The sequence below is a fragment of the Mytilus galloprovincialis genome, chromosome 6 (genome assembly GCF_965363235.1).
Source record: "Mytilus galloprovincialis chromosome 6, xbMytGall1.hap1.1, whole genome shotgun sequence".
Classification (NCBI taxonomy): Eukaryota; Metazoa; Mollusca; class Bivalvia; order Mytilida; family Mytilidae; genus Mytilus; species Mytilus galloprovincialis.
Genome location: NC_134843.1, coordinates 10,943,848 through 10,958,260, shown reverse-complemented (window position 1 = coordinate 10,958,260; position 14,413 = coordinate 10,943,848). Strand labels below are relative to the sequence as shown.

The window sequence follows — 14,413 nt, the reverse complement described above, 5'->3', positions numbered from 1 at the left end:
TCTTGACCACAAAACTGTACAATATACAGTGTTCTAGCCAGGATTTAAAATAGGGCACGGTGCTAGTCAGAAAAAGGGCAATTTTATGCGTAAATGTCATTGAAAAAAGAATTACGAATTTGCCAGTATTTCAAAGGGAAAAAAAATGCTGAGAAAAAGGAATTTTGCGATAAAACAGATAGGGTGCCAGAAAAACTGGCTTAGGCATCAATCAAAAAGGTTGGGCGCTGCGCCCTGTTTTCAAACTTTGTAGCTAGAACACTGATATACTTACTCTGAACTTCAATCCCAGGATAACAAACACCAGGATTAAAATCACAGCCAATACTGCACATATAACTGCACCAATGGCATATGGTGATACTAAAAAAACACAAAGAAGAAATTCATCAAATTATAATTGACAGCACCATAACTTTATACATCCTTTGGTTTCTGTTGGTGTGTACATGTTGACTCATTGGCGTCCATATAACCGGTACATCTTTTTTTGTATAATGAACATATAAATGTTCCAAAGCTAATGCTATAGTGATAGCAGAAAAAAAGATATGATTCAGATTTCTTTGGTGTTTTATATTAATTTTAACTTATTTAAAATGTATGCCACCCTTCATGTACTGTTTTTGGATCTTGTGAGTATAATAAAACACTGACTGAAGTACTAGGGTTCATCATTTAGGTAAATAAATTTGTATATAAATGTACTATAAATCTAAAATAACATTTTCTTAGATGAAAATGTTTTGTATATCACCCTCATAACCTGAAATCAGTCAGGGGTAATACTTATTCAATTGGTCTTGTACAACCTCCTTAAACTTGACGATTTAAGTGATTGTAAAACAATTAATAGAATTAGTAGAGAAGATTAAGGGGGGGTAATTCAAACTTTTAAAAGAAAAGTAAAATCATAGAAATTTACTTATAAAAATACAAGAACAAGTAAACATTACTTCAATGTACTGATAAGGCCAACTAAAACTAATTAGTAGATTTTCATCCAAAATTTTGAAAAAAATGGGGCGGGTGGGAGGATTTTATTTTTTAAATTTTATTTCATATGAAACCTTCTTGTCACGTGTTATTCATATATGCAAGTGTAATAATAAGCTTATATCATCTAAATACATCCATAAGGAATCGTGTATAAGACAATAATAATCAAAACCAAGGAGTAACCAAAGACTCATAAAACCAAAAGACATTTACATCAACAGTTACAAATAATAAGTAGGAAACAACACGAACTCCATTAAAAACCAGGAGTGAAATCAGGTGCTCAGGAAGGGTAAGCATTTCCTGCACCGTATACGGCACCCGTCATGTTATTTCTTGGTTCAGTTCTGTAATGGTGGAAGGTGGTTATGACTGAGGAAGAATATCACTGATATATGTTTGTCATAATGGCCAATCAGCTCATGATGGCGACCATAAAATTGCTTGAGTGATGACCTTAATTTGATTGATTCATAGCCCTGTCTTAGCAACTTTTGAGAAAGCAGTATTCCTCATTCAACAAAATCAACGTACTTTGAGCTAGCTCTAGAGTAACGTTTCAATTGAAACACATATACTCCATATGGTGCTGCTGCTTTTTTCAAATTCGTTAATATATATCTCTGATTGGCAACCACTGTTCTACATGTAATTGCCACTTTAGAAACCTATTTTATAGTAAACAGCAGAAATGTGGAGAAATAGCGCTCTCTTCAGTTGGACTACCTACATCAACTGTATTTTGCTTTCTAAGCAATGTTTTGTTGTCCTAATAAAATGAAGCAAATGCATTGGTATGCAACACGAGTACAACAAGTACAGAATAAAATTAAAACTCAAACAGTGTTGAAATAATAGGGTTGGTCCTAAATATGCAAGATGCAAATATAATTACAATGTAGAACATAAAGTTTTTTAATGACTCTATCGTGGGTATTGGGACAGAGGATGTTTACTGTTTTTTTATACAAAAAACGAAAGGCATGGCTAAATCTAAATCTAAGAGCTTGCTATAAATTAATAAATTAAAAATGCGTATGTTTGTCGATTTTCTGAACTCAATATACGGTCACCAATCTAAAAAGTTCATGCTTGTGTCAATTTCTTTTTTCCAGTCAAATGTGTTCCACGATTCTTACGCTTTTGGATTTCATTCACAGTCCAAATTTCTTGACACAAAGTCGTTGTATAAATAAAATAAATTCAATGTTTTACTCACAAACATTTGTGTCATTTGTGACATACGGCGATTTGCGTTATTGGACACAGCGTATTACTCGTAACTCGTATATTTCACGCCCTTCTCAATATGAATACTCTAAGTAATACGAAAACCGAAATTTGAAACAGGAAGTTTTACATGAAACGAAATTATCGACGGTTACCGGTAACGGAAATGAACAAAATCCGGAAATCGTAATTTTTCAAAAATAAAAAAAATCGGGGCGGGAAGATTTCAGAGGGGCGGGCGGGGATGAAAATCTATGAATTAATTTTAATTGGCCTAATTCAGAAATTATTGCAATGTTTTTATTATTACTAAAATTGCGACAGGGTTATAATTGCAATAGTTTGAACTTGCATTTTTTTTTAATGGATAAAACAGAATTATTCTCAATATCACAAAAAATTAAAAATTGCAACTCAGTCCAAAATGACAAAATCGTAATAATTATAGCACGCAATAATTTCTGAATGTACTGTATTCTAACGAGGAAAAAAATCAGGCTTGACACATTTGCAGTAAAAATGTTGTTCTTATATAAATCTACTGAAAGATGAGTTGGCCTAGAGTATACAAGATAAAACTAACCACCAGCTGAAGTTGTTGGATTTGGGGTAGTGTTGTCTTCTTGACTTGACTGTATAATAACAAATCTGTATTCTCCATCAGAACTATTTTCATCTACAAAAATAAAACAGATTCATGCAATTTATACTGAAATAAAATATTTGTTATAAAGTAAATATGTAACACCTTAAACCACAAGATGTAGAACATTTCACACAGTAACCAGGGTTACATTCAATATGGTAGCAGCTAAATAGGGCTATGTAGATTTTTGACTACTGGACATGTAGCTAGCATAGCTGCTAATTAGACCTAGATAGCAGCTAGGCTTGCTTCACGTTCAGTAGTCAAAAATCTAAGTGGCCCTATTCAGCTGCTACTATTTTGGTCGGAACCCTGCTAAGCATATGCATGACATATATTTTATAAATAATGATAAAAAAACATCAATAATAAGTATTCTGTAGATATTGTTTAAAACTATACCATCTAAATTTGGCTATACGTTTTGGAACTTTTGGATTATAATTCTTCATCTTTTATATAAGCTTTGGATTTTACTTATTTTGGCCAAGAGCATCACTGAAGAGACATGTATTGTCGAAATGCGCATCTGGTGCAAGAAAATTGGTACCGTTAATGTTATTACACTACAGCTACATGTATATGCATGATATACCACAAATTTCTATTATTACAAAATGTAAAAACAGAATATCTTACCATTTATTTTGATGTATTTTGTCTGAGTATCAATAAACAAGGTTCCATTAATGTTGTTTGTCACTGTACAGTTGTATGTTCCTTCATTTTTCTTGTCTGCAACAGTTATTGTGTATCTTGGTTCCGTAGCCAAAATAGTTTCTGCTGAGTTATCTCCCTTGGGTTTAAATGTCCATCTATATTTAGGATGGGGATTTCCACTTGCTTGACAGTCCAGGTTTATGCTTTTTCCAGAATTATAAACATATTCATCGGCTTGAGGTTTTATTATCATTTTGTTTAAATGTACAGGAACTAAAATTGAATAAACATGATAAAATAAATATTTGTTAATTTTTTTTATTTCTTTTAGCAGATTACAAAAGATTAGGGGCTATCTCAGTAGATACATTAAAAATGACATAAAATATAACCAAGTGAACCCAACAGTAGGCAATACACATAAGTTTAACTGCCAGCTGACTAATGATACACCGTAATCACATACATATCACTTGTCCGTCCAGTCGTCAAATACTCTTCCCCTGTCTGGGATCCGTACAAAAAGCAACACATCACTCAGGTTGAGCAGGTACATCGTAAGGCAGCCAGGTTTGTCTTCAATGATTATAAAGACAGTTTCCCACTTAATTAAATCTTTGGAATGGGAAAGTTAGAAATAAGAAGGAACAAGAATGTGTTCATAGTACACGGATGCCCCACTCGCACTATCATTTTCTATGTTCAGCGGACTGTGAAATTGGGGTCAAAACTTTAATTTGGAATTAAAATTAGAAAGATCATATCATAGGGAACATGTGTACTAAGTTTCAAGTTGATGTAACTTTAACTTCATCAAAAACTACCTTGACCAAAAACTTTAACCTGAACTTCGCACTATCATTTTCTATGTTCAGTGGACCATGAAATTGGGGTCAAAACTATAATTTGGCATTAAAATAAGAAAGATCATATCATGGGGAACATGTGTACTAAGTCATGTAAGTTTCAAGTTGATTGGACTTCAACTTCATCAAAAACTACCTTGACCAAAAACTTTAACCTGAAGCGAACGGACGCACGGACGAACGGAGGCACAGACCAGAAAACATAATGCCCTTCTACTATCGTAGGTGGGGCATAATAAAAAAGCTAGATTAACTATGCTATATAAAATAAATTTGGGGTTAGTTGAAATTCCTAAGGACAATTTAACAATATCTTATAGACGTACTAGGGGGAAACATAAATTTAGGCAAATATCAACAAATAAAGATATACATTTTCATTTTATCCTCGCACTATTTCGGACTGGAACTCACTACCTGAAGCAATAGGTATGTCTGACACCCTGGAATCCTTCAAAAGTGGCATATTCATTCTAACATTTGAAGGATCAACAACAACTTATTAAACTACAAAGCCACTGTATACATAATGTATATATGTAATGGTTAACAATTTTTCTTTGTCATATCAATTTTAAATTAAGTCCATATGTACATAGCACACAAGTTCCGAGAAGTTTTACACTCCTACCTAGGAGTCTACTCCTGTATTCGGAAGACGAAGATATGTCTTACTATAAGTATGTTTCCCAAAATAAAAAGTTGTGTGATGCCCAAACAATTATATATATCATACTCAGATGAAATTTGATTAAAAATATCAGGAAGTCCCTGAGAAAAATGATGCTAATAATTCCATATATGGCCATTAAATGGCATTACTTGCATGATGTGTAAGAATATATATACACAAATAAGTATTTGGTAAACAGGAAAATGATAAGTGATTAATATGAAAAAGCTTAACACAGTATGCTCATATGAAGATTTCTAGGAGCTCTGATTTGTAATTTTTGTAAAAAATTTGACGAAAATTTGAATAGACCCACACTAACTGCCTATTTTTGAGCAGTGGTATAATTATAATTCCCATGTATGTTCAACTTACAATAAATCTGTAATGGTGGTTTAGTTTGACATGCTGTTAGAAACTTAGCACTTGGATACTCAACCAAACACAGGAATCTATAACCGTCATACTTTTTATCTGGCTTAAATGATAAGGTTGCCATGGCAAAAGTGTTGTTATGGTAATCTGTGCCAGTATTCAGTTCCTGTTTGTCATGTTTCCAAAGTATTATAGGAGGCTTGTTACCACGGTAATGTACATTACAATCAAACAATGTTTGCTGGTTGACGTCCCCATTATGGTAAGTGAAGGATGGTATTAGGTTGTGGCACTGTGGTGGCACTGTTTAAAAAATAATCATAGTAATTTAAGTTAAAACAGGTGAGCTTCTGCTCACTGATGATACCCTTGCCCAAATACTTGACGTTAAACAGGAAATTGTTGAGTGATGAATCTGAAAACCCTTCACACAGTATAGCTGACTTATATAAACGCTGAAACCAAATTTAAAAAATCCTTGTAATGTTGTTCCTGAGAAAAATGTGACCAAAATTTTTAAAGTTGGATGTCGTGTGAAAATTGATGTAAGTGTTTGGTAAACAGAAAGCTGTTGAGGGATGAAACATAAAACACATCACACAGTAAAGCTGACTTATATAAACCTTGAAACCAAATTTCAAAAATCCATGAAATGTAGTTCCTGAGAAAGATGCTACAAAAAATATTCATGGGACAGAAGAATAACAGACTGCAGACAGACAGAGGTATTAACAGTACATGTATACCCCCACTTTTTTTGAATGCAATATTTTAAATGCACAAATATATAAGTAAGAAAAGTGACTGTACCTGAAATGCGTGACAACTGTCATGACTGTCTTTCCCTTCTTTTTTTTAATTCTGTTTTTTTTCCTTAACTCAATTAAATTTCATGTAACCTGATATAATACTAATTGTAACTTTATTTGCGATCTTCATGTTGGTCAATCTTTATAATTTCTTTGGTGGTTGTCATTTTTTTTTTATAAATTTAAAACTTACATAACACAAACAAATCTGCAGTGGAATTTTTCAACAGTGAATCCCCTTGCACCAAACAGGTATACAGTCCAGCATCAGTGAGGTCAATATCTAGCACTATCAGTGATGCATCCTTTGCTGACGTGAAATATTTGTTTCCATCAGCTGTATGAACCAGTCTAGGATGGGATTGAGTGTCTATCTCTGCTTCTAGAATATTTATGGATTTCTGAGAGTGTACAGGGGTGTGTTTCCAAGTTACATTATATTTTGTAGGTTGATGATTGTTGTGCAATATGTCCACGCCATTTTGTTTCATAGCACATGACAGTGTAACATTTTTACCTACTAGGGCAGCTTGGTTCACATTTTGTGAATTAATAAGGTCACATGTTGCACCTGCAAATAAAATGTGTTTACTCATTAATCATATTCATTACATTACAACTGTTGTAAACAAAAATTGGTCAAGTTTTAGAGAACTAAAAAAAGTCAATATGCAGTAATACATGTACATGAATACAAATAGTCTATTTTCAGTGGAAAAAATATACCTGTATGGGAAGTTAAAAAAAGTAATGTCTTTAGGGCAAGCATATTGAATTTTAAAATTATTTTTTACAAGTTATAAACCTTTGAAAAACAAAAGGGGGGTACAAAAATTAATGGCTAATCTGTTGCTTTAAATTTTGCATTGTTTTACTTTGCAGAGCCTTAATTTTTATTTTTTTTTAAATGTTAAACCTAAGTGCATTAAACTGTTTATATCAGACTATTTTCCTTGAAACAACTCTCTGGTGCAAATGCAATTTACATACAATGTGATATTGAATATGTTTTAAGTGTAACATATACCCAGAGTAGAGTAAAATAAAATTTGCCTGAAACACTTTTTTAGCAAAATACATGACTGTGACATCAACATGATAAAAGGATGAAAATTCAAAGAATTTCTATGAAATCAATGAAAAATTACATGACTGAAAATGCAGTCCATAGATTATTTGTATTCCTATAGATTATTATGATTGCTGTTGAATTGCAGGCAGGAAATTAAACCTGTAAAAGAATTCAACTGGGACCTCTTACAGTCTTTATAATACATTGTTATATTCTCCATTGATTTTCTTCTCTGATAAATTATGTATTCTTCGTCATTTCTTTTTATAATCATGATAATATGTTGATATCAATACCAATACATGCTCTTCACTGAGGTCAATCCATGAACAGCTAGGGCAAGTATGGACACAATATTCAAGCTTGATACCATCTGAATTTAGAAAGTTATTTTTTTTACCCTTTTACATCAATGTTGACTAATTTGAAATCAAACCCAAAATTCAAAATCTAAATACATTTGTACATGGTTAGATTGAACCCTAATTATACATTTTCTTTTAAGAAATCAAACAAAATTTAATTTGGAACCCATTGCACATCATAGTGGACCAATTTTTAAATGAGATCCCAAATCTAAATACATGGTAAGATTCAGCATATTAAAAAGATCCCATAGAAATCAAGACTGAATCAAACCCCATTGAAATTGGTCAAGAATAAACAAAATATTAGAAGGGTATTGTTTTTGTCCCCTTACTCCTCAATGGTTTAGGCAATAACCATGATGTTAATGTCCTCAAACATTACAAATGCTTGTTTTAGCCACAAAGTCCTTGACAGTTATAATTACATGTAGGTCAATAACTCCCAACATTACTTTTAGGGTATATTACATTACCTTAAGCTTGTAATTCCTACCTACATGTACTTATTCAGTTATTGCATAATCCATTAATTGTTGTTTTTTGTCCTAAATACATGCATAAATTATTTTCCACTGGAGATTAAGTAATTATCCATCAAACTTTAAATTGAGCTGTAGGAGATATTACAATTGTTTTAGGGTAGAAAAGTGTGTCAATAGATTTAGGTATGCTTTCTGATCCCAAAACATCTCTGATTATACATGTAGTCAACAGTGCATTTGTTTTATTTATTGTTACATTGTAACTATACATTACATGCTGCACCTGCAGATTAAATTTGTTTACTCATTACTCATTAATTATTATAATCAGGTGACATGCAACTAGGACATCTGTTTTGTTGTTGTCAAAATACTGTCCATCAAATAAGAACTAAATTAAGTAAAATCACGCCTATTGTTTGTGCAATTTGGGGAAAATAAGACAAAATCATATAAAAACAGTTAATTATTTTTTACTGTAGGTTATCATTTATCTTTGTAAATGAAATTCTGGTTATCAGATATTATTGTTATTGGTGGATTATTGAAACTTTTAACTAAATCGATAGTTTTCACTAATTGATTAAATTAGAAATAATATCTTATAAATGTATATCTAAAAAAAACTTATAAAATTTCTCCCTGTATATATCCCGATATGTACATTTTAGCAATCAGGTCTTAATGAAACAGAATATTTTATACATGTACATGTCTGTATACCAAGGGTCCGGAAATGGTCATATATGCCAGACATGACCGATTCTGAAATCCATTTGTCCTAAACGACAGATTGAAGGGGGATGGGACCTTTATCGGGACTCTGGGATCAGACGTTTTAAAGCTCGGGATTTCGGGATTGACCATTTCCGGATCCGGGAATTCTTTCTTTCGAATTTCGGGACCTCTGGATTTCGTTTTTTTAAGGCTGGGAATTCGGGATTTTATGTTTTTAAGCCCGGGATTTCGGGATCAGGACCCCTCCTACTCCCCCTTAGATTGGGATTTGGGTCAGATTTTTTATTTATGCAGAAATAATTTCGGTCATTTCGTTGAGATCGGTTTTCTTAATCGCCATTTTGAACTTGTTTTTATTTTGTCATCCCTTTCATAAACTGCCACTCCAGTATACAATGGTATAGTGTCATAATCCTGAGGGAAAAATCATCTGACCAATTCCTAACACCACTGTACTTTAATGTTAGTGCTCTGAATATGCAATTGAAAGGTTTTTTGGATTAGCGATATATATAATATTAAGGGTTCTGGCTAGGGTGAGGGTAATCCAGGTCTGTTTACCTGTAAACATATTTTGTACAATGTACATGTAAATATTTGCCTGATTTTTATTTCAGTCTTGTTGTAAAATATATTTTAATAAAGTTTGTCCAAAATTTTACAGTACATTTTTCATGTTTATATTGTTTTAAAAATTGCTGATAAAAAATAATCCAGAATTTTTTTTTCTTAGATTTGCACTGAAGTATTTAATATAAAACAACTGAATACAAGTTTACTGTATTTATATGCTTATCTTTATCATGTCTTATATTGTCTAGTGATACATTTCCAAATTTTTAAAACAATCATCAACCAATTAGATTTTACAACTACATGTAAACCAAGATCCAACTTAACTTGTGACTTTGTCTTTCACATCACAAAACTTGAATTACCATGAGGGTCTTGCATGGTCAGAAAAAAACCCACAGTGATGTTCGACCTGAATTCACATGTATTCTACATAACAAAATAAAGGGCTGTGCTTTAGCGCATGATACGCCCATTGTTTGAAAGACGACGGGCGTATAAAAATGGCAAAAAAGACTACAATGACAATGAGGAGCAGCAAGAAGATAACAGGGAAAGTGAAGATGGTGAAAGTGACTCTACTGAAAGTTATGATCTAAATGAGGAAGTAGGTGATGAAAGTAAGGATTTCATTGACGACGGGCGTATAAAAATGGCAAAAAAGACTACAATGACAATGAGGAGCAGCAAGAAGATAACAGGGAAAGTGAAGATGGTGAAAGTGACTCTACTGAAAGTTATGATCTAAATGAGGAAGTAGGTGCAGGGACTAAACTTAACTGTTTTTCTCTAGGGGCCAGCTGGGCCCCTAAGATATTTTTTTCAGGGGCCCGCTTAAAATTTTAGGAGCCCACTGATCTTTATACTAAAATAAAACAAAACTGAAAATTACTTAGTATATACTTACTAACAGTGTTCCAGCTTAAATCTCAGGGCAGAAGGGTGCTAGTTTTCTGAAAGGGCACTTTAGCGTAATAACCGGGATTGTAAGGATACTTTGTATAAGTTACCTTGAATATTGCTAGCTATAGGCTCAGCTGGAGAACATTAGTTGTATTTAAACCTTATTCAGAAATTATTATGTTCTTGATGTTGGTTCCAGTCAAATTTTTTTATCAAATTATCATACCATGAAGCAAAGCAAATCATTTTGATGTTTATGTTAACAAACTTGTACATTTGTTAAGTGCTCCCACGTAAAGAGGATCATTCATACAAGAAGTAAAACATGAAGTAGTCTTCATATATGTTCAAATACAAACTTCTTTGATTCTTCTTTAAATGTATGTTCATGGTATGAAACAAAACAGTTTTTCTAATGAAGCCTTATTGTGAAATCCTACTTGTAGTCTTGAAAATGTTTTCTATGGTGTTGATCAAAATATATTTTTCAATAAGTTTTTAATGAAGATTGGATATCAAACTAGATATTGGGATTTTTATTTACGAGATTTTAAATTTCGTTTTTTATTAAATATTTTTGTAAAAAGCGATTCAGGGACAAGTTACCGTCTAACACAGGCTTGTAATGAATCGCAGGACAATAAGAAAACATCCCTTTCACGATGCTTATTGAACAGTAAAATAGAAAACACTGTTCAATAATGAAATTATCGTAGAAAATTTAGCACAACTAAGAAAACATGCGGAAAGAAGAAGGTATATATATGCAACATCGTGACTCCGGATTGAAAACATAGCTATTCGACTGGGTTCAGTTATTAGAAATAACCTACTGGTTTTCGGAAATACTCTATATTTCTATATCGCTTTGATAAGACAAACAGGTTTCCTTTTGGGAACAATCTTTGTTAATATTTCGGGGGAAAGGGTACAAATGGGATTTACTTCAATTTTTTTACAGTCGCCAGCTGGGCGACCATGATGACTAAATATATTCGCCCAGCCGAAAATCTGGTCGCCTCGGGCGCCCGGGCGAGCGTTAAGTTTAGTCCCTGAGGTGATGAAAGTAAGGATTTAATTGATGATGAAGATAAAGATTTCATTGATGATGAGGAGGCCTCTTCTGAGAATGAAAATGAGGATTTTTCTGATGATGAGGACAGTGATTACAGTGAAGAAGACACTGATGATTAAACCTAGTTCAGCTTTTCAATATTTAGCATAAAAAACAAATACAGTATCATTAACATTGGCATATAACATAGAAGTCTTCAATGCAATATAAGGAAAGTGATATATGATTATGGGTTTTAGTAATTCTATGGCTGATTTCCAAATTTTATAGTAGTTTGAAAGAAGGTAATTTTCTTGGGGTATATTGCTCATAGTTAGATTCTGTTGCACACAGTAAGGAATCCATACTAAATTATACAAAGATGTATGCAAAAGTTGTTCAAATGGTGCTTAATATGGTGGATAATGATTATTACCTTTTTATTGTTTAGAATATTCACAAGATGATCATATTGATAAATGTTTAGGAGACTTGATTTCCTTATTTTTTTCATAAAATGACACCCTTTAACATTTAAGGAATATTTAGTCACATGTTAGGATTTTCATGTTGTCACTTGTTCACTTATTATGTGCTATTGTAGACTAGTTATGTTTTATTACATTTTTTATTGCGCTCAACCCTTCCACCGAAACCAAACTCTATAAAAAAACTGCAATGCTAAGATATCATTTGTGATTTCAATTGCAACCAATTTTAACAAGAGTAAAACATCCTATATGCAAAAACAGTATTTGATTTTTATCTATAGCTTAGATAGTAAAAATGTTATCATAAAATGATATATGCCTCAAGGAACAGTTAGTATCTCAGGGACTGCTAATGTGCTTTCATCCTTGCAACCATTCAATAATAGTACAAACGTATGACATTCATGGAACCTATTTTTTACAAGAAATTTAATGTTTTAAATTGAACTAAAGATTTTACAAATTTTATGTTTTCATCAGATTTTATTAAGTATTATTTGTAACATCAATTGATATAAACAATTCACCAAAGTTTCATGGACATTGGTGAAAGCCTTTTAGAGTTATTGTCCGAAGTGTTAAAAATCCCCCTTTTTTTATGAATAAAGCCCCATAAATCCAAAACTTAAAATCTGAAATTTATAAAAATTGAAAGGGAGCTTACATCAATAGATATAAACAATTCACCAAAGTTTCATGGACATTGGTGAAAGCCTTTTTGAGTTATTGTCCGAAGTGTTAAAAATCCCCCTTTTTTTTATGAATAAAGCCCCATTCATCCAAAACTTAAAATCTGAAATTTATAAAAATTGAAAGGGAGCTTACATCAATAGATATAAACAATTCACCAAAGTTTCATGGACATTGGTGAAAGCCTTTTTTGAGTTATTGTCCGAAGTGTTGAAAATCCCCCCTTTTTTATGAATAAAGCCCCATAAATCCAAAACGTAAAATCTGAAATTTAAAAAAAACGAAAGGGAGCTTACGTAAATAGATATAAACAATTCACTTAAGTTTCATGGAAATTGGTGAAAGTGTTTTTGAGTTATTGTCCGAAGTGTGGACGACGAACGGACAGAAGGACGGACGGACGGACAACGGTATACCATGATACGTCCCGTCTTTTATAAAAACTAAAAGGACACATTATAACACAGCCATTTACTCTATATTTCTATACCATGATGTATCCGAGACATAATATATTTAGAGGCATCTGTGAAAATTCTTGTTTTAAAATTTGAATATCATTGTTTTACTCATTCCAAGCTATAAAACAATTATGCTCATCATCAAACCACCAAACGGGTAAAGACAATTAATACAACAATTAGTGTCATATAGGGATAGTCAACCTTCCCATGGATAGAAACAAGTGCCATTGGGTACAGTTCAAAGTTCTTTCACATTTTAACGTTTATGTGTATATGTTCCGGACCATATGAGTATTTGGACCGTACGCGTACAGTCTGGACTGTTTACCTATAATAATGCAATTAATGTAAAACTGATCGACATGCTAAATACAAGAGATTAACAGATTTAATTAGTGTGATTTTTTGAAATAGTAAACATATAAAGTTTTTATTTCAATTACCATTGAACATTTTTATATTAATTTGAGAGTTAAGTTATGTTCATCTGTTATATGCATTTGTATCTAATATAATACTAATAAACTTGACCAACTTCCTTATATCAGTCAGACCGTATGAGTATTTTGAAAAAGTATGCATAGGTCCAGAACATATACATACTTTATAAAGATGTTTTTATATACATATATGTATATTAAAAAATGCTCAATTTGCATATGTGGTCCCTAGTCCAAATAATTATGAGGTCTTGAAAGGCTATTATACTTTTTTTTTTTACACCTTACAGCGATGTAATTCATCACAGAAAAAAAGTATAATAGCCTTTCAAGATGTCATAATTATTTGGACTAATGTGGTCTCATATGGTGATAATCATTTTACAAGGGAGGATAATTTACAAGAGATATTACCCTGTCATCACGACACAGATTGAAGATAAAAAATAATAGATAAATAAAGCCATAATTTTTGCATTTTTCTTAATAAAAAAAATAACAGTTCAATATATTGATTATCTTTAATATTAGATGAGTTTTGCATTACCGTAAATAATACAAGGTTATCGAGTTTTACCTTGAACAAGAAACAAACACAAACTCAATAGCAACATCTTCATCATTCAGCATCTTTCAAGCTCTTTATTCACTCAGATCAACGAGTCACAAAAATGCTTTACACAGGTGGGAATATTCCGTTCGGAATATTCCATGTTAACGGGGGTGTAGAGATTGAGTTGTTTCTTCAAACATTCCTTAGAAGTCAAGTGTTGTACTTAAAGCACTATTTTTCCCTCTGACTATTATATATATTACCTTTTTTCCCCAATATGTATCAAATATATTGCTAAAATGCAAAAATAAGGTCAAGGTCATTACC

At 32.1% G+C, this 14,413-nt stretch overlaps 1 protein-coding gene across 1 annotated transcript in view; it reads right to left on the bottom strand.

Moving 5' to 3' along the window:
- The window catches only part of LOC143078920 (uncharacterized), a 30,880-nt gene extending 16,631 nt beyond the window's left edge, over positions 1–14,249 (bottom strand). The window contains exons 1-6 of the mRNA XM_076253984.1: positions 14,111–14,249; positions 6,452–6,829; positions 5,450–5,752; positions 3,515–3,808; positions 2,813–2,905; positions 275–363 (exon numbers count right to left, since the gene is read on the bottom strand). Of these exons, the coding sequence (XP_076110099.1) occupies positions 275–363; positions 2,813–2,905; positions 3,515–3,808; positions 5,450–5,752; positions 6,452–6,829; positions 14,111–14,156 (1,203 nt within the window). The 5' untranslated portion in view covers positions 14,157–14,249. The remainder of the gene's footprint in view (positions 1–274; positions 364–2,812; positions 2,906–3,514; positions 3,809–5,449; positions 5,753–6,451; positions 6,830–14,110) is intronic.
- Positions 14,250–14,413: the final 164 nt, after the last annotated feature.